We start from the raw sequence: 19,778 nt of genomic DNA, 5'->3' as shown, positions 1-19,778 counted from the left end.
GGACAGAGAAAAACTGTTTGTATGGATGAACTAACCTACATACTCCTATAAAGCTAATAAATGGTTTAGAAAAAGTTGTTATAAAACTAATAATGACTTAGAAGAAGTTTCATAGGCAACACTGATGTTTGTAAAGCTTTTGGGGGAAATCATATTGTAAAAGCATATGGCATGAAGCCATGAATAATCCATACCTCCCAGATTCCAGGAACTCGGAAAGACAGTCGTTCGATTGAAGCGATTGCTTCTTTCATATTTGTACGCAATTCTGACATCTGTGGAGCAAGATGTTAGCTGCACCCGGCATCCTGTCAACGTAGAATCTTTTGGTGGAGAACATTAAGCGCAAAGTTCAACTGAAGTCAGAAGATGCTGAGTGAACCCGAATAAAATCGAACATTTTTCACAGATTCAAATGTGATGAATATCTTCTACATCATGTACAACAAGAGAATTTTTCTGATTCCACGTTTTTGCATTTGAGATCAAAGACCGAAGAAAGCAGTGGATTCACTGTTGCAGCCTTGCGGGTGACGAGCACAAACAGATCCAAGAGATCCAAGAGGTAGAATGTGTGAAGATAGTCATGGTATGTTGCCTACATTCCTTAGCCATCACCACCCAAGCAGCCTCAAATCGCTGGATCTTCAAGTGTGGCAGTAGAGAAATTATTGATTCGTGGATATGCTGCCTTTTCGTCCAGTTGGTTTTGAGTCCAAATTAACATCTTTAGGAGGCTAGGGAGCTTTGGATCTGCCATATGTAAGAAACATAGATAAAAGAACATTATTACTTACATTCTGAATCAAACAAACTAGCATTTTTAATATCCCAATTTCCAAAAAAAGTAGACAAAAAAAATTCCATTGCAAGAAATAATAGAAAAGAGCAACATAATTGAAATCTCAACAAAATCTGACAAGGGTTATTCAAAATAGACAGATTTGTTAAGACACTGCAAAGGGTCGAACATTTTTTATTTCTTGCCAGTATTCTTAGTCACTTCATTTGGTTCTCAGCTAAGCTTTCACTATTTTAATGTGGCTGAAAATGCTACATACACTTGTGATTATTCTATCTCCGTATGTTTCGAAGTGTAAAATGAGAACAGAACACACCACATTCTGTGCATTCTTACTTCCTGATTAAGATGTACACTTGCGGATCTCTATTTCTATTCAAGTAAATATAATATAAAGGTCACAGAACTGGTATTGCAATACAGATATATTTTGACACAACTAAGTGAAATCATATCTCATCAATATGAATACTATATTAAAGCACATGCTAACCTTTCTCATGACTTTGGCTTGTAAGAATGGCAGCATTAACTTCACTTGCAGTTTTCAATCGCTGGGAAACATCCAACAGTTCCCCATACGGGCAGTTTTTTATATCTTCAAAAACCAGAAGTGCTACAGTTTTCTCTATTTCTTCAAGGAAGGCTTGCTGCAGAGCGAGAAGAAAATAACCAAAAGTCACATCACACCATAATCTTATTAAAAACAGTATTCCAAGAAAACATGCTGACATTCTGAATGATGTGATTTGACCTCCTGAATCATAACTGAATTAACAAAAATAAAGGAAATTACATTTTCTTCGCCTCTTGGGGCGAGTTCTTCTTGAGCAAACTCCAAAGCTTCATTTATTTTCCCCGCACGAATCAATTCTATTAGCTTCTGTTGTTGCAGATGAAAGTAAAGTTGGGGATTTGTGTCTAGAATCTGCATGTGGGAATTTGAGTTAGGATGAAGAATCATAAGATAAAGAACACTTCCTGTTAATTTACAGGATTCACCTCAGTAGAACACACAACATGATGTTAAGAGAGTACCCTCTGACCTAATGATGTTGTATGACATGACTAACCTAGATGCTCTTTTACATACATATATTGTCAAAAATTGGAGGAGATTTTACTGCACAGCACATGATGGCAAACATTGTCAACACAAATAAAACAGATGTAACTCATGGACCCTGATAGACATATTTTCTAAGTAGTCTCTTGCGTGATGGCAAATACTCAAATAAAACAAGTATTTCACACCAATTCATCAAGCCCATTTTTTAAAAATGAGGTGGCCACATCTGCCATTTATCACATTAGATCCTGAGAGTACCTAGGCTGGTAGTCAGTTGACATCACTGGATTGCTGAATTCAACATCCTTTTTTCTCTTCAATAAAGGGGAGGTTGAGAAAAGAAACTGTGGAGATTTTAACAGGTGAATAGAACAAGTGACTATTTGTTCCATTGTGTTGGATATTTATGAAATATGTTAGATCCTCGTCTCATCACTTAGCAGTACTGAGAACAATAACAGTGTAGTGGCCGGGTCTGGATTTGTGACTTAGCATATCAGGTGCTTTCCAAAATTAGTACAAATTAAGTTAGATATTTCCAAACTTATTCCACAAAACTTGTACGTAAGCAAAAGCAGAGATGAATAACTCAAGGCCAGCTAAGAAAATTTACAATAGATTCACATACTATCAGGTTTTTTGACTTTTCTGTTTCCCCATGTCCAAATGAATAAAGCAAATTTGGCAAAATTCAAGAATTGAGTAAGTTCCAGATTTCCTTATTCCAAAACTAAGTTCAAACTTTGGAGTAACTATCAACTTGTGAGATTAACAACACATCGATAGTCCTTAAACATGGAGTTACAAGAGGCAAGTGCAAATAACCGCTTGGCAAACATATAATTTGAAAAATCAAGTGGTCTATTGCCTCTACTTACTTCCCCCAATATAATAAACAGTTCTGATTAACACATAGAACGATGCCAATCACTGCAAACATGGCCATGATCAAAAGGACTTCTCGCTTGGTTCCAAAATAATATGGCCCTCTAAATTTCAGAAATGAGCAGACAGCCTCTCGTTGTCCAATTTGCATGTCCCAGCAAAGCACCAAAATTAGTACTTACTAATCAACAACAAAGGCTACGGTGACATTTTTATTTCAGTTAGAACCCAATTCTGCAACACCATTGCTACCCCTGCATCCTCACTACATAAGGCAGTTCAACATTCGAGGTGGAACAAAAATTATTTAGAGTAATAAAATCGAACCGTGGGATTAAGATCATTAATCTTCTCGATGGCCTCCTGAACATTCCCTGATTGCACCGCTCTCTTCACCTCCATCCGATCCGTGATGGTCGCCAGGTCAATATCCGCTGCAAAGGGACACAAAAAATTCACTCAAAAAAATTCCATGAAACTCCAGCGGGAGAAGAGATGAGCGTGTGACGGCGGGTCGCGCATTAGATACGTTGGGTGCCGGACTCGATGCGGAACTTGTCGGCGGCATCGACGAAGCCCTCGGTGACGAGGAAGTTCATGACGAGGCGGTTCATGTCCTCCTTGCGGATCTTGACGTCGCGGAGCTTCCGCTCCCACTCGTCGCGCGTCACCAGCTTCTTCGAGGACGCCATGGAGGCGGGGGAGTCGATGGAGTCCAGGTCGCGCAGGACGATGCGGGAGAGGAACATCAGATGCCGGGGGTAGCGGGAGGCGGAGACGGGCGGGTGTCCGGGGGCCGATCAAGCCGTCGCCATCCGCCGGCGGGGAGGAGCTCGGGTGGCCGCGTGGGGCTAGGGTTTCGCGGGGCGGGGGGAGGGTGGATCGGACGGATAGTTGGAGGAGCAAGGAACCGAGAGCTGAACTGCAGGAGAGAAGTTGGTTGGGGGGAGAGACGACGAGAGGAGAGGAAAAAAAGACCTTCTGCTCCTAACTTGCAGAAGTGTCATTCTCCAAATCTCTACTTGATGCAATGGGATCCTTGATTGCTTTCAAATTAAAGAAGCTGCTCTACTTTGGTTTTTTTTTTCCTTCAGCAAGCTGTTGCAATACTTCTTTGTAAATAAAATAATTTTTGTACAGATCACACAATATTTGCAAACAAAAAATAATTTATAAAAAAATTATATATGTATTCTTAAGCCAATTTTTTTAAATTTGGTGAAAAAACTGTCAAAATCAACTCTAGATTTAAGATTAAAAATTTAATTTCTGATTTATAAGTATAACCGAAACATGTATACAAATGACGAATATCCTTGTATCTTTAAAAATGGCAACATGTGATCAGTTTACTTCGTATCGTGTTTTCTTATATGTGCATACCTAAGGCAATGTGTGTATTTTTAATGATACATAACAGAACAAATATATGTTACTAGTTACTCCCTCCGTTTCATAATGTAACCATTTTTGCTTCCAGTGTTTGACAATTTGTCTTATTTAAAAAATTACGGAAATATCATTTATTTTGTTTTTACTTACTTTATTATTATAAAAACTTTAAGCACGACTTGTTATTTTTTATATTTATACTAAATTTTTAAATAAAACGAATGGTCGAACGTTAAAAAAAAAGTCAAACATCTTATATTATGAAATGGAGTTAGTATACAGTAATGCTCTTTTAAAGAAAAACAATTACCCAATTAGTTCTAGCATTGTTGAAACAATTGTCTTGTCTCAATCTGAGACATCAATAACTACATGCAAAACCAAATTATGTTCCCAATCTTGGTAATCTGGAAGGATAACATTTGCGGTGTACACACATGATCTACCGTCGAAGCACTTTTTAAAGCCCAATTTAAGACCACACAAAATTTACAAAAGAGAAAAACACGGTATTACATTAATTAAATTCCGCGGTGAAAAACGGGCCGGGATTGGTAGTGCGTCAGGCCTGAGCCCATCTAGCCCATTAGGCCTGACTTCCGGCCCATAAAGAAAGCCCTAAACGGTTTCCTTACTGAAGCGAATCGTTTCGTGGGCCGAGTTTCACGCTGCATATATATATACAGCCACTGCATGCAAGTGGAGACTAGCCGACTTGTGGTGCCCTTTTACTGTCGCCATATATTCTACATTTTTTCTCATGCACGCACGTTTTGTCTCTACCAATCGTGCGCACTAACTCATGTCACGACGCTTATCTGCTGTGCTGTGGGTGAGACTATTCCGAGACGAAATGTAATCAGTCGTGAAGAAAATGTATTTTTTTTACTCGCAGCAGTGTGAGTACACGAGATGTAACCAATCGTTATACAGAGATTGGATTGGCAGCTCCATTCAGTCGGATCGTGTGTCGTCGCAACCGGGCTAGCCAACCATGCGTACCATTCGTCACAGTCAACTAATCGTGCCACACGTTGCAGATAGACGCTGCCTAACACTGATTAATACACGCATATATATCTCCGTCATGCTCCAGAGAGATGCATGTATGCATGCACTGCATTTACAGGCAGCACTTGGTCATTTGGGCCTAAGTTGGAGCTCCACTACGTACCACTTGGGGTTTTCATTTCAGGTAGATAACACAAGCACTGGGAATTAGGAGGCGTGCTAAGTGCAGCTCCACTACAGATTTACTCTCCTACTATTCTATATAGCGGCTTATCTATATACTTTGAGCTGAGTGATGCAAGCATGTAGAGAAGAACGCGCGCGATATCTTCAGACATTCAGAAAGGCTGAAAGGGCCCTAGTCTCCAATGACCCATCGCCATGCATGCATGCACCGGCGCACGCATATATAACTTCAGAAGTCAGAACGGAAGTTAATAATACCGGCTATGCAAGCTGACGACGACATATCGATCGCTCGCTAGCCGCCCATATACCGATTCATTCATGCACGAGGTCTAAACATTGTCCAAAAAAATAGTATAATTCATATCCATACGCTGCCAAAATGACACTGACTGAATCACACTGCGCACTTAGAACAGCCTATATAAGCACTGCAAGAAGCGATGCGAAGAGATATCGAGTCCAATCACACGCACACGAGTACCAGCAGTGCAGAGCTAGCTGAGAGTGATCAGTATCCGATCGATCAGCCATGGAGTACTCTCGTGGAGATCACACCTCGAACCGGCTCAAGCTTCTCTGCAAGATCGCCGTGCTGCTCTGCATCGGCGCCGCGGCGGCGAGCGGCCAGCTGACCGACGACTACTACGACTACTGCTGCCCGCAGGTGTACCGCATCGTCCGGTCGCGCGTGGCCGCGGCGATGAAGGCCGAGATGCGCATGGGCGCCTCCCTCCTCAGGCTCCACTTCCACGACTGCTTCGTCAATGTAATCAATCACACGCTCCATCAGTCCATCTACGCTTCCTGCCACTCTACTCCTCCCCTTTTTCCTTTTTCTGCTGCTCATTGCATTGCACTCGACACTACGTACGTCATGCACGTCGGACTCGAAACGTACACCTGAACTCATGTCACTGAAATTTTAGGGCCTGAACTCTGATTTTTTTTTTCCTCTAAAATACGTACTGTCAACTCTGCAGGGCTGTGACGCGTCGATCCTTCTTGACGGCAGCAACAGCGAGAAGTTCGCAGCGCCGAACAATAACTCGGTGAGAGGGTACGAAGTCATTGACACGATAAAGGCGGACCTCGAGAGCGCCTGCCCGGGGGTCGTCTCATGCGCCGACATAGTAGCCCTTGCGGCTAAATACGGAGTACTACTTGTACGTTCCTCTTACCGTACCTATCGAGTCAAATTGTTTGCGAATCGTAGAGATGGCTATTTTTACAAAACACAAACGGTCAAGTGCATGAAGAACTTTTCTTTTCAGTCGTGCAAGCATATGCTGAATATATATATATATATGGTGTTCTTGAGCTGCCTGAATTTTCCAGAGTGGAGGACCTGATTATGATGTTCTTCTGGGGAGAAGAGATGGTCTGGTGGCAAACCAGACAGGAGCCAACACTAACTTGCCTAGCCCGTTCGATTCGATCAGCACTATCACCAAGAGTTTCCAGAACGTCGGTCTCAATGTAACCGATGTTGTGGCCTTATCAGGTAGCGCTATATCCTGCTATGCCTATGCATGGGGCTAAAATCAGTAATCACCCCTTGAATTCTTTATATCAAACATCGATTGAGATTTGACAAATGAAATGATAAAGACCGTATAGATGTCTACTCTACTTGGTGTAGTGTAAGTGTGTAACATGCATCGGAATTTACATGGATTAGGCATTTAGGCATGATCTAGCATTTGTCAGAACAAATATAGTTTCAGCATCATTATGTTAATGCTCTACTCTTTCTAGCTTATTTACCAAACTAGCATCGTGGCCCGCGCAGACTGTGTGGCTAGCCTTGTTACCAAACTTCTTATATAATTAATATAGTTTCATATTATATTGTAAAATATAAATATTAAAGTGGTAATATAGTTTTAAATTTGGACCTAACTTAGATCAAATTTTTATATTTGATGCTTCATGCAAATGAAAACAGTGACTCATTATATATTATCTTAACAACATAATAGATCTAAGGATAATACTACAATAGATCAAAATTATACAAATTTTATGGCATAATATCTCTTATTCCCTTCGTCTTCTTCAATTACATATCTTTCATATATATTAATTATTTGTTATTGTCTATAACATGTTCAAATAACATATCGTAAATAAATTAAATATTTTTAGGCATATGAGAAATTTTTTTAGTTTAATATTGAACGATATCCTCGTAGGGATCGGACGGCAGCCGCGCGGATTAAAATGACCCTACTATTTTTCCTTTCCTTCTCCGATTTAAAAAAATATTATTTTTTCCTTTTTTATCTCTTATTTTCCTTCAACTGCACGAGCAAAAAAACTGATTTTTTTTCTTTCCTTGAACGGCAGATGCATCGATTAAAAAAACTTGATTTTTTCCCTTCCCTTTGTGTGATTCCAAAAAGATATTATCTTTTTTTATCTCTCATTTTCCTTGATCATAAATCACTTGTCCGATAAAAAAAATCATTATCGTTTCATTTTTACGATTCCAAAAGAAATCCAAAATCACATTTTAATCCAAAAAATCTTATTCTTCTTTCTCCTAACACTATCAATTTTTTATCTCTTATTTTCCTTAGACTTTGACGGCTTGACCCAAAAAACCCTGATTTTTTTCCTATCTTTGTCCTATCTAAAAAATTATTATCTTTTCTTTTTTTGATTCCAAAAATATCACTTTTTTCTCCTAATAAAACTCCTTGCCCGTCCAGATTAAAAAAATCCAATCCAATCCAGATTTTCCAAAAATCCACGTTCTTTTTTATCCAAAAAATCATATTATTTTTTATCCAAAAAAATCACGGTTTTTTCTCCTTGCCTGATCTAGATTTTTAAAAAAATCCAATCCTTCCCCCCAAAAAAATCCATGTTCTATTTTTATCTTAAAAATCATGGTTTCTTCTCCTTGTCCAATCCAGATTTAAGAAAAAAAATCCAATCATCCCAATAAAAATCCACGTTCTTTTTTTATCAAAAAAATCTTATTTTTGTCTCCTCGTCCGATGCAGATTAAAAAAAATCCAAGCATTTCAAGAAAAAAATCTGCATTCTTTTTTATCTAAAAAATTACGTTATTTTATCCAAAAAATCATTTTCTTCTCCTCATCCGATCCAGATTCAAAAAAAATCCAATCATTCCAAGAAAAATACCCATTCTTTGTTATCCAAAAAATCATGTTTTTCTCCAAAAAGAACTCCTTGTCCAATCTAGATTTTAAAAAATCCATGTTCTTTTTTATCCAAAAAAATCACGTTCTTTTTTAGTCTAAAAAATCACTTTTTTTTCTCCTTCTCCGATCTAGATAAAAAAAAATAACGTTCTTTTTTTCTCTCCTAGAAATCACGTTTTTTTCTCAATTTGTCCGATCCACTCCTTGCAAAAAGAATCAACGTTCTATTTTTATCCAGTCACGTTTTTTTTCCTCCTAAAAAAACTCTTTCTTTTTTATCTTTTTCTCCTAAAAAACCTTTCTTTTTTTCCTTATTTTCTCTCGATTAATATGGGATTTTCTAACCCGTGAGAGTGAACGTGTTTCCTTTTCCTGTTACTTTAATAGAAGATTATTAAAACATATTATTTGCTCTACACAAAAAAAACGTTATCTTAAAATATTTTTTCTACCGCATTGTTTAGCTCACTTGTTTTAAATTATCTTTAAGTTTATTTTAAATTATTTATTTTATCTATAATAAAGTAGATAATCTATGGCAATAATCTAAATTAATTGGGGCTAAATCGATCCAAGCTAGTTTCGTGACTGGTCTGAACTATGGACCTGAACTGACCATCCATCAACAGGAGCGCACACGATCGGGCGATCCCGCTGCTTACTGTTCAGCTCCCGGCTGGCCAACTTCTCGGCGACCAACTCCGTCGACCCGACGCTGGACTCGTCGCTGGCGACCAGCCTGCAGCAGACGTGTCGCGGCGGCGACAACCAGCTGGCAGCGCTGGACGTCAACTCCTCTGACGTGTTCGACAACCACTACTTCCAGAACCTGCTCGCCAACAAGGGCGTCCTCTCCTCCGACCAGGGCCTCGTCTCCAACTCCGACGACCCCACCGTCGCCGCCACCAAGGCGCTTGTGCAGGCCTACAGCGCCAACGGCCAGCGCTTCTCCTGCGACTTCGGCAGGTCCATGGTCAGGATGGGTAACATTAGCCCTCTCACCGGCAAGGCCGGCCAGATTCGCAAGAACTGCAGGGCCGTCAACTGACGCCAAAGCAAAGATCTTGCATCGATCAGTGAGCCATGGCCCCATCTATTCTCGGATTGCCAATAAGCTCTGTCGTCTTCTTGGACTCAAGTGCGAATCTGTGTTTGTGTTTCGTTTTTGTTCAAGCTATCTAGGATTCTCTCCGGTCACGAGTTGCATACTGGCATAAAGCGTTAGCATATGCAGTGCAAAGTTGCCCGCCTATGAATCGGCAGCTGCATTTTCAGTGGGACGGTGTTATCACCAATTATCAGAGCACAGACAAACGCGCTGTAGCTCTCTGAAAGTGTGAAAGAATATGCAACTGCCGCTATGGTTTTATCAGTAGGTGCTCGGGTACGCCCGTCCTCTGAATGATGCTGCTCCTTGAACAAGCAAGAGGAAAAACGGAGTGAATGCTAACGACTCCGTTGCGAGAAACTTTTAGATTTTTGACTTGCGTTCCTAGGCCGATCTGTCACTACTCTCATCATCGATCGATCACCCCTGTTCTGAGAACGATGCCCCGCCTTCTCTCCAGCATCCAATGTTAGCTTTTCTGTACTACTACCGCAACTTTTTCAATACGTGGTTAATGCCACAGTGACCGATGATGTGGCCAAAAATCATGCATAAGCAAGATGGTCCTAACTCCTAAATATGACAGTTGACAGGCAGGACAAAGGGTAAATTTTTCGCTAAAATGACATGGAGAGCCTCGACGAGCGTCGGTGTGGATTACCTGACGTCCTGACGCCTTGCGATGAGTTAAATTTAAGCTAACTCTGTACTGGCCCGTACTAGCTAGAAATTCAGAGGGAATAAGCAGAGCAGGTATATACAGTATATCGTCTTTTATGTATGCTACCACGTACTAATGAAAAGTAGTTTTTAGCACACAAGTGAATGTCTATCCGTTGCTTGCATGTCATCTAAATAGTAATAAAAAATATAAAAAAAATTGATATGATAGATAAATATAATTTATATCACTCTACAAACATGTAAGTTTAAATTCAACTTCTATACGTTCTAGTAAAAATAACAAAAATAATTATGAATATGTATATACTTAGTCTCAGTTTTTTTTACAACTTGTAGAAGTTGAATTTAAACTTGCATGTTCGTGCAGTGATATAACTCATTTTATCTATCCTGTCATATTTTTTTATATTTTTTAAAGGCTATTTACGTAGCATGCAAGCACACGGGTAGATGTCTACCCGTGTGCTAAAAACTGTTGCGGTACTTAGTAGTCGGCAACCACTCTACCGGGGAATCATTCCAAACAACCGCCGCTCTGATCGATGGAAGAACAAGAAGAAGAAGGCGCCAAATAATGCCAGCTTTGCTGCTTCCATTTGGCCCCTGCAATTATTTGTCCAGAGAGAGAACCAGCAACAGTGCAGTCAAGGCAACACAGCTCGATGGCTTATGCAAGTGGGAGTATGCAACAAACTGAAACTAAAACGGGAGTCAGCGTGTACTGCCTGGATCTGTTGGCACAGCCGGGCGAGAAGACGAGAAGTTAGGTGCACCCAACGATCCCATCGCGCAGGCCATCTCGTGCAATTGTGCAAAGCACAGTGTTCCTCTGTTCGCGCACCAGCAGCATGCATTGGTCGATCGATGCGTCCTTGCCCTCTGAAAATGACGCCTGCGATAGCCAAATTCTATCTATACGCACGTTCAATTCGTCCATGAATTATTGGCCATCCTTCGGATCCAAGCAAAGGTGCCGCTTAACAACATGTCACACTCTTGGCTAATTAATTCTCGTATATATATGCATGGAGCCGTGCGGTTGTGCTTGTGCATGGCGAGATACATCTCAAGCGTGTGTGTCTATATAGCCGGGTAGCTCTCTTCTTTGCCACACCAACACTTGCGACCTGCGAGCCGTTTGTACGTTGCGGGGTGAGCAGTGGACTAGCAAGCTCAAGCTAGCTGCAGTGGAGGGAGAGATCGATCGAGCTAGCGATATCACAATGGGCGCTGCTGCTGCGCTGCTGCTCGTGGCCATGGCCGTGGCCGCGGTGGCCGGCGCGTCGGCGCAGCTATTCGACGAGTACTACGACGGCACGTGCCCGGACGTGCACCGGATCGTGCGGCGCGTGCTGAAGAGGGCGCATCAGGACGACCCCCGCATCTTCGCCAGCCTCACCCGCCTCCACTTCCACGACTGCTTCGTCCAGGTGAGCGCCGTGCTTAGCTTAGCCATGCCACTATGCTAGCATCGCCGGCTCGCCGCCGGCGTGTGCACGCGCATCTGCGGAGGATGTTCTGACGCGGCCGCTGATGATACTATATCCCTCCGTTTCAGGGTTGCGACGCGTCGATTCTGCTGGACAACAGCACGAGCATCGTCTCGGAGAAGTTCGCGGCGCCGAACAACAACTCGGCGCGGGGGTACCCGGTGGTGGACGCCATCAAAGCGGCGCTGGAGGAGGCGTGCCCCGGCGTCGTCTCCTGCGCCGACATCCTCGCCATCGCCGCCAAGATCTCCGTCGAACTGGTACGTACGTACGCGCGTGAGACATCGATTTGCATGGTGGCAAAACATGATACGTGCTTGCTTTGTCATACCACGTAAATCCATCGTGTAGGCTCCCAGCCTCCCAGCACCAATAGCAAGTACATCGATTCACATGCTTTTCACGCTGGCATTGCGACAATAGTGTGCCGGCAATTCGGCAAAGCCAGTTCAAAATTACAACAGAACTTGACGCTACAGCCTGGCCCTACGATATGGTTGAGACTGGGCTGGGCAGTGAAGCGACAGAAAAGCCGTCGGTGCCAAATGATGCGCTGCAGATAGATAATCTCCCCAACATTAACCGTCTGTAAAAAGGTCTGCTTATTGATCAGACGTTTGAAAATTTTAATTCCATCAATTAAATCCGATCGTTGCCATTGAATAATAATCTGAAGACATGTACGTAAGTCAAAAATCTCATACACGTCCCCTTTCTCTAAGCCTCCTATATATTACGCGCGTGTTTAATAGAAGAATAAAAAATCAAACGTGCGCTAAATAACAAAAGTACTGTAAAAATATTCCAAACAGCGACCCTACATAGTATTCCTAACACACATCATGTTGCACCGGGCATGCAATCATCGGCTGTCGACCAGACGTTGAGATCACCACACCAAACCCGCACTTTACTCCAACACAGCCACATGACGCCCACAAATTGAATGTCCGTGTGCATGTCCTCCTGCGTGCAGTCCGGGGGGCCCCGGTGGCGCGTGCCGCTCGGCCGGCGCGACGGCACCACGGCCAACCTCACCGGCGCCGAAGACAAACTCCCGAGCCCCCGCGACAACCTCACTACCCTCCGGCAGAAGTTCGCCGACGTCGGCCTCGACGTCACCGACCTCGTCGCCCTCTCAGGTAAGCACAACATCCATCCGGACACAAGAGTGACGACAGAGAACGAATTAAGCTACTAGCAATTGATCAAAACTGAGGTGAAAAATCAATGCATGGACAGGGGCGCACACATTTGGGCGGGTGCAGTGCCAGTTCGTGACGGACAGGCTGTACAACTTCAGCGGGACGGGGAGGCCGGACCCCACGCTGGACGCCGGCTACCGGGCGCTGCTGGCGAAGAGCTGCCCGCGGCGGGGCGGGAACTCGTCGGCGCTCAACGACCTGGACCCGACCACGCCGGACACCTTCGACAAGAACTACTTCGCCAACATCGAGGTGAACCGCGGGTTCCTCCAGTCCGACCAGGAGCTGCTGTCGACGCCGGCCGCACCCACGGCGGCGATCGTCAACCGCTTCGCCATCAGCCAGAAGGCTTTCTTCAAGAGCTTCGCCAGGTCCATGGTCAACATGGGGAACATCCAGCCGCTGACGGGCAGCCAGGGGGAGGTCCGGAAGAGCTGCAGAACGGTCAATGGAAGTTAAGGGAGGAAGACCGTAAAGGACTATTTGGAAAGGTCCCAATTGCTGTACTGTATAATCGCTTTAATTTATCATGCATCGGTAAAGTTTTATTTTCAAAGCAAATACACAAAAGGATACTCTTTTAAAATATTAAAATCGATTTCCTCTCGTACTTGCGTGTCATCTATCTATCTATTATATATATAAAATAACAGGAAAAGAAGCCTCCACGTGGTCTCTCACGGGTAGAAATTTTGAGATTAATCGAAGAAGAATAAGAAAAAAAAGAAAAAGAGCCGGTCAGAACAAAACTGCATATCTGCGTTGGTTGTTAGATCTAGCTAACGGATTCTATTCTATCCACATTAATCGGACTATGCAGTGCTGAAGATATAATCGAAAAAGACTAGACACTGGAGACCATCTATTTAGAATCGGACAGGGAAAATAGAAAAAAGTAACAGAAAAAAGATAAGATAATGCAAGCCTGCCCCCTCCTCACCTACCAGTGGTTTAAATTTTGGATTTTCATACGCATGGTACAAATGCGAAAAACAACTTTGACGTATTTTTTGAATGCTTATATAAAAACAAGTTTTTAACTTTATAGTAGTTATTTTTATTAATTTATTAGCTAATAAATCATATGTCTACAAATACGTCAATTTCAAGTTTCTCAATCGCTAATTTATAACTCTATGTAGCCTAAGGTTCCGTTTATCGTGGAGGGGACTGAAACCACGTCTTCAAGGTAGCGCGATTATCGACGATAACCGCGTAAAAATCATATAATTTGAATTTAAAATTTTTAAATAAAATCATCACGATTTTAAATAGAATATCGAACGGTATGACATGATAATCATACGGTACGGTTTACAGCGTTATCCTGCCACCACGATATAACCGAGTATCACGGTATATTGCGAACCTGACGCGAACAACCTGTGCAGCCGTGCAGGAAAAGAAAAGGCTGTCCTGTGACTCCTGTGCGACGCGGCCGCGCTACCGCACCTCAAATTTGTCGAAGCCGCCCGCGCCGCGCGCCGCGCGCAGCCCACATCCAACAAGTTCGATTCAAACCCACACGCGGGGCCACTCCACCACACTCTGACATGTCGTCCCCACCGCCGCAGCGCCCACCCGCTACGGCCGCGCCCCCCGCGACATCACCGCCCGCCCCGGCCGCCGCCTCCCAGCCGCTCCCCCGCGCCTTCCTCGCCGCGGCGGCGGCCTCCTCGCCCCGCCGCGCCGCTGCGTCCCCGACGCAGCCGCCGCCGCCGCCGCCGCCCCCGCTCTTCACCGGCCGCCCGCTGAACCCTAACCCTAGCCATGCCTCCCCCGCCCACGGCATCCTCTATCCCGTCACCACGTCCTCCGCCGCCGCCGCTGCGGCGGCCGCCACCGGGAACCACCGACGGGCGCCCGCAGTCGCCGTAGGGTTCCCTCGCGCTCACGCCGTCGCTGTGCCTATCGTGCAGCCGCAGCATCACATGGCGCCCGCGCAGGGCCGGTCGTTCCCCGCCGCGCCGCGGGCGGTGGTGGCTGGTGTGTCGTCGCGCCCTGAGCATCCTCCCCGAGGAGTTCCTATAGCTCCGCAGGCACAGCCCAAGGTTAGTCCGCGAACTTTGAAAGTAAAGGGAGTTATACTTCAACTTTTTAACTTCCCATCGATTTTCACTCCATGGTGGCTCTTTTTAATTAAACGCCACTTGTAATTTTCGAGGGTGGTTTCTGATCGATGTTGAAACCTGATTCCTACTGGGTATGCTAGCTTTCACATGTTGAATATCTTAGTGAACTTATATGGTAATAGCGCCATGCTGGTTCTGAGGGCAATGTGGATTTAGATCCACCAAATTATTGGAGAGATGAACTTGTGGTTTATATTACTGTGTGGTTATAAATGGACCTGGTTTGAGTGCTGTGTTAATTAGACTATTCCTTATTGATACAAATTCTGAACGAAAATATTATGAATTGAAGTTCCCTTAAATTATGCTTTTTTGGCAACTTTCTTAGGCCAATCCAATCCCAATTGTAACTCCATCCCTTCAAGAGATTAGCAGCTCAAAGGACAGGTAACAAAACTACAAACCCATAGTGTTTTATCTTTTGGAATTAGACATTTCAAATGTCAATTTTGATTGTTTATTACATTGCAGTGAAAGAAGCAAGGAAGATGTTACAACTGTAGTTATTAATGACCGGAAAGTAAGTTTATGTTTCTTAAACTTTTTCTTGAACATTTGCACTGTGTTAATGCAAATACATTGTCTAGAAGAGAATAACTGTACTTTTTGAATAATTGGTACATGCCCAGCTGCTTTTGCCCATGAACATAAATCTTTAGGATACCAGTTTCTTTATGGTTCACTTCAGACGTTTTAGGTGATACTGTTTTCTTTTACTTTATTCTCTGCACTGGTTAGTGGCAAGCTATTTCCGTTCCTGTGATAGAGATATGATTTCATTCATTTTAACATTTACAAAGAAATGTAAAACATATAGCTCTTTACACCTTATTTTCATGCTCAAGCAAATTCAAATTGCTTCTATTCCACAATTCATTTTCTTGATTGGCCAAATAGTTTGATCATTCTAGATACTTGGATTACTGATTACATCATTACAAGGCTGAAATTCTAAATAGAATTGACCCACATCTGAAATTCTAAATCCATTGGGTTTATGCATACCTTGTTTTTTTTTCCAGATACACCAGGTGTACTGCACAAACTGACATTCTTCTGTCTTTTCTTTTGATTGTCCCAAAGGTTAACTTGGTCGATAGTGAGTCAGGATCCTTGTATGCACTTTGTCGATCATGGGTTCGTAATGGAGTTCCGCATGAAAGTCAGGTTAGCACACTCCCTTACTACAGATAATTCTTTCTTTTACTTGCCTTGTGAAAATTCCTCTAAATTACATCATAATAGGTTCTTACACACCTAAGGAGTCTTTCTGATGCTATTGAATTCTTTGTACATTTGTTATATGAGGTTGTATATAGTTCTTTCTGCATCCGAAAATATGATTTAAAGCTATGCATGTTCTTCAAATATTCCATTTGTGCTTTATGAAAAGGTGACATGTTCCTTGTTAGATAAAACTTTTTCTATGGATTTTTTTTAATCTTAAACTCTTATTTCCTGGAGGATGAATGTTGATTTTTTTACTGATTTTTTTGCTCTTATGTTTTAGTGTTAAGGATGATTAAATTATTGTCCTGTATCACAATCAGTCAATCACATCATCTGAGTTAAACATAAATTTCATTCTCCATCACCAGAACACAATGGAAAAATATATCTCTTCTCAGTTATAATTTGTAAATGTAATTCTAGGTCTACAACTTGATTGATTGTGCATTTTTCCTCTTATTACTTTGAGGGGACACATTTTTTCACTGTTATTTAAATTTTGGTTTAACATCAACACACTTCAAACTTGTGAGAAATTTTCCAAGTGCAGTTTATCACACAAATACTTATTTTATTGTGTATGGATTGGATTGTCCTATATGTAATTTCCTAGTTTAGCGCTGTCTTTTGTGGAGGCAATGCAGGTTGTTTTGCACTACTTGCTTTCGTCTTTGTAATAGACAGGCAAAGGCTCCTGCCACTTTGCTCCCCACCACAAGTCTCCTTTTGGCTCTTCATAATGTGAATGTCTGCAGTTGATAATCCATATTTTGTACGTGTGTCATGCTATCCATGCACTTGTCTTACTAGTTCTTGCAGCCAAGCTTTGGAACTGGCGCACCAATTCTTCCAAGACCCTTGCCTGCTTCCGTCGTGGATTCTAGGATATCAGAGAAGGACAGTGATGCTGAGAAAGAAGACTCCGAGGAAGAGAAGGTATCTTGTAAAACCAACTTTGAAGTTTTGATATTTGGTTCAATTGATGAATTTAATACTTATGCTAATTCGCTGCGCAACATAGTGCTTACTTATTGTTTCCATGCAATTCTGGATTATAGATGTTATTTTGTGATTTTAATTTGTTATCTAAGCGTGTAAGCCTTTTATAACTAATATTATGATTAATACATGCATAAACTGTTGTCGTTTCTAGGAGTTGCACACAACAACTCTGGATTTTTATACTTTACCTTGTTTGTTTTTCCTTTTATGAAGTTTATTGTCTATCTTATGTCATACATATGCTGCTCTCGCTTATTTTCGGTTGTCTTGGTCCATTATTTGCCCCAATGGAAGTGTTTCCCAGTTACTACCTTCAATAATGTATATATATATATATATATATATTAGGTGACGGTTTCATGCTTAACACGTTTAAGAAATTCAGGTTCATTTTAACCTTAGCCGAAAAATGTAGTATTGCAAAAGTTCTTGAGATTCAAGGGGTAAAGTCTTTTTCTTCGTTCTTAAATTCAGATCCTCAGAGAGAGCTACCTGCCTGACTTTCTGTTACCCACCATTCTGTAGCTTGTTATTATTCCCCTCTATTATCTTTTTCTGTCACCACAAGCACAGATATTATCTATAATTAATTAATTAGTTAGACTCAGAACGGCTTTGATATTCTGTGCAGAATGAAACTGTTGAATATACCGTAAGTGCCTTGCTGAAGCAGCATGTGAAGCGTGCAAAAATGATCCGTGCTGGGTACGTTTGTTTTCTTCTTCCAGCCAATTTATATCTGATTTGTGAGTGGAGTAAATAGGTTCAAAATATGGTGATGCAATAGTGATGATTAACTTGTTTATCCCAATATAGAAGTCCAGTTTGATATTTAACCGTAACGAAACAACAATTATGCACTAGCAAAAATAATAGTAGTAAGATATACTGTGGAAGTATTTTGCAAGACAAATTCAATGTGACTTAATTGTTCTGGTATAGTCAATTTATATACTTCAACATATATTAACGGCCAACGTTTTAAAACCTTGATCTAAAGCTCAAACAAACATTTTGTAGGTTGGAGGTATTAAGTTAGATTAATGCCCTTTCATGTTGTCTCACCACTCGCTACTCGCTACTCGCTAGTCATTGTGTTTCGTTTTGAGTCTTTTGACATATATTTATTTGGCAGATTGCAAAAGGAGCGGCTTCGACGGATTGAAAGATACAAGCAACGCCTTGCACTTCTCCTACCCCCGCCTAGCGAGCTTGGGAAGCATGACGGTCATCCGTATCAGTAGGAGTGTAAAACCGACACAAGTAGTGTTGTAGCTCTCTTGTAGCCTTCGTGTAGTTAAAAGAAAATTAGAAGCAGCATTTCGTCTGCTGTACTTTGACTTCGTTCTAGCGGGGTATAACCAACAATAAACTTTGCAGTGATGAAGTAATAGTGTGTTGTTTCCTCCTAGCAGTTTAGCAGATAGTCAGAAACATTAATTCCATATAAACATAGTTTTTTGGTATAACTTGCGCTATTTATGCTGTTGGAAGTTTCTACTACTTCACAGGCAAAGTGATAGGTGGCTGAATCTTGCCGTCTACAATCTACATGTAGGTAAGCATTATATAGTACTCCCTCTGCTCTTTTTTATTTAACACTATTGACATATAGATCTATGTTTAATTATTTATTTTATTAAATAATTTACATAATTATTAATTATTTTGTTATGATTTAATTTATTACTAATGCCACCTTAAGCTGACTTTTAATTTTGCATATTTGTACAAACTTTGTAAATATGATGAATGGTTAAGTATAGATTCAAAATTTAATGATGTCAAAAAAGAGTAAATTTCACAAAACCCTAGGTTTTGGAGACATATGTAACACAAACCCCTAGGTATTGTAATTTGTTTCACAAACCCCATATTTTGGGACAAAATGTTTCAAGGAGCCCTATGTTTATGCAAAATACTTATTTCTATTATGATATGTTATTTTTACATATGTGCATCCTCCACCTAATTTATCTTCTTCCTTACTTTCACAATGCATGATTGCAAAAGCTTATCACAATCCTCGCTAATAATGATAGATTAACCAATTATACATAAAAAAGGTTATGCTATCAGTAACTAACCCATGTTGAAAATGCGGCTAATGTGTATATATTCTTGAAAATATCACATACTCCCTCCATATGCAAATATAGGATGTTTAGTTCAAGTTCAATGTCAAACAAATAAAATAGGAAATAAAATAGGAGGGGTACTATTTTTTAAAGCTATTATGCATAAATATATTAGCCAAATAGATAATGTAAGCTTAAATATAGGGTTTTTAAAAATATTTAGCCTCGAAACATGGGGTTTTTTGAAACAAAGTTTTCCGAAATATACTATAAAAAACGAACAAAGTACCAGGAATATATGTTTTCTTGGAAAATAACTCCGTCGTTATTT

At 41.4% G+C, this 19,778-nt stretch overlaps 4 protein-coding genes across 4 annotated transcripts; 3 read left to right on the top strand and 1 right to left on the bottom strand.

The window, feature by feature from the left end:
* Positions 1-377: 377 nt before the first annotated feature.
* On the bottom strand, positions 378-3,741 carry LOC102717689 (protein GID8 homolog). The gene is made up of 5 exons (XM_006649632.3): positions 3,286-3,741; positions 3,084-3,190; positions 1,599-1,730; positions 1,296-1,452; positions 378-753 (listed from the first exon to the last, which is right to left on the bottom strand). The coding sequence occupies exons 1-5, from the start codon at positions 3,503-3,505 to the stop codon at positions 632-634; spliced, it is 738 nt and encodes a 245-aa protein (XP_006649695.1). The 5' UTR covers positions 3,506-3,741; the 3' UTR covers positions 378-631.
* A 2,055-nt stretch (positions 3,742-5,796) lies between these two features.
* On the top strand, positions 5,797-9,871 carry LOC102717413 (peroxidase N-like). The gene is made up of 4 exons (XM_006649631.3): positions 5,797-6,114; positions 6,329-6,511; positions 6,684-6,849; positions 9,148-9,871. The coding sequence occupies exons 1-4, from the start codon at positions 5,878-5,880 to the stop codon at positions 9,564-9,566; spliced, it is 1,005 nt and encodes a 334-aa protein (XP_006649694.2). The 5' UTR covers positions 5,797-5,877; the 3' UTR covers positions 9,567-9,871.
* A 1,501-nt stretch (positions 9,872-11,372) lies between these two features.
* LOC102717137 (peroxidase 15-like) lies at positions 11,373-13,591 on the top strand. Its single transcript, XM_040521693.1, has 4 exons — positions 11,373-11,740; positions 11,869-12,060; positions 12,777-12,942; positions 13,043-13,591. Exons 1-4 carry the CDS (start codon positions 11,534-11,536, stop codon positions 13,462-13,464), a joined length of 987 nt encoding a protein of 328 aa, XP_040377627.1. The 5' UTR covers positions 11,373-11,533; the 3' UTR covers positions 13,465-13,591.
* Positions 13,592-14,558: 967 nt separating this feature from the next.
* LOC102713614 (atherin-like) lies at positions 14,559-18,838 on the top strand. Its single transcript, XM_040521692.1, has 7 exons — positions 14,559-15,056; positions 15,466-15,524; positions 15,609-15,657; positions 16,221-16,304; positions 17,178-17,303; positions 18,001-18,074; positions 18,505-18,838. The coding sequence occupies exons 1-7, from the start codon at positions 14,559-14,561 to the stop codon at positions 18,611-18,613; spliced, it is 999 nt and encodes a 332-aa protein (XP_040377626.1). The 3' UTR covers positions 18,614-18,838.
* The last annotated feature ends 940 nt before the right edge of the window (positions 18,839-19,778 follow it).

The sequence above is a fragment of the Oryza brachyantha genome, chromosome 3, assembly GCF_000231095.2.
Source record: "Oryza brachyantha chromosome 3, ObraRS2, whole genome shotgun sequence".
Taxonomy (NCBI): domain Eukaryota; kingdom Viridiplantae; phylum Streptophyta; class Magnoliopsida; order Poales; family Poaceae; genus Oryza; species Oryza brachyantha.
Note: the sequence above shows the minus strand (reverse complement) of the source record. Positions and strands in the feature narration are given on the sequence as shown.

Coding starts and splice junctions, on each gene's coding strand:
- LOC102717137 (XM_040521693.1), top strand. CDS start 11,534: ATGGGCGCTGCTGCTGCGCTGCTGCTCGTGGCCATGGCCGTGGCCGCG. Junction 11,741..11,868: donor TCCACGACTGCTTCGTCCAG/GTGAGCGCCGTG, acceptor CCTCCGTTTCAG/GGTTGCGACGCGTCGATTCT. Junction 12,061..12,776: donor CCAAGATCTCCGTCGAACTG/GTACGTACGTAC, acceptor TCCTGCGTGCAG/TCCGGGGGGCCCCGGTGGCG.
- LOC102717413 (XM_006649631.3), top strand. CDS start 5,878: ATGGAGTACTCTCGTGGAGATCACACCTCGAACCGGCTCAAGCTTCTC. Junction 6,115..6,328: donor TCCACGACTGCTTCGTCAAT/GTAATCAATCAC, acceptor TCAACTCTGCAG/GGCTGTGACGCGTCGATCCT. Junction 6,850..9,147: donor CGATGTTGTGGCCTTATCAG/GTAGCGCTATAT, acceptor ATCCATCAACAG/GAGCGCACACGATCGGGCGA.
- LOC102717689 (XM_006649632.3), bottom strand. CDS start 3,505: ATGTTCCTCTCCCGCATCGTCCTGCGCGACCTGGACTCCATCGACTCC. Junction 1,453..1,598: donor CCCCAAGAGGCGAAGAAAAT/GTAATTTCCTTT, acceptor CTCGCTCTGCAG/CAAGCCTTCCTTGAAGAAAT. Junction 754..1,295: donor AAGCCAAAGTCATGAGAAAG/GTTAGCATGTGC, acceptor TACATATGGCAG/ATCCAAAGCTCCCTAGCCTC.
- LOC102713614 (XM_040521692.1), top strand. CDS start 14,559: ATGTCGTCCCCACCGCCGCAGCGCCCACCCGCTACGGCCGCGCCCCCC. Junction 15,057..15,465: donor CTCCGCAGGCACAGCCCAAG/GTTAGTCCGCGA, acceptor CAACTTTCTTAG/GCCAATCCAATCCCAATTGT. Junction 18,075..18,504: donor GCAAAAATGATCCGTGCTGG/GTACGTTTGTTT, acceptor TTTATTTGGCAG/ATTGCAAAAGGAGCGGCTTC.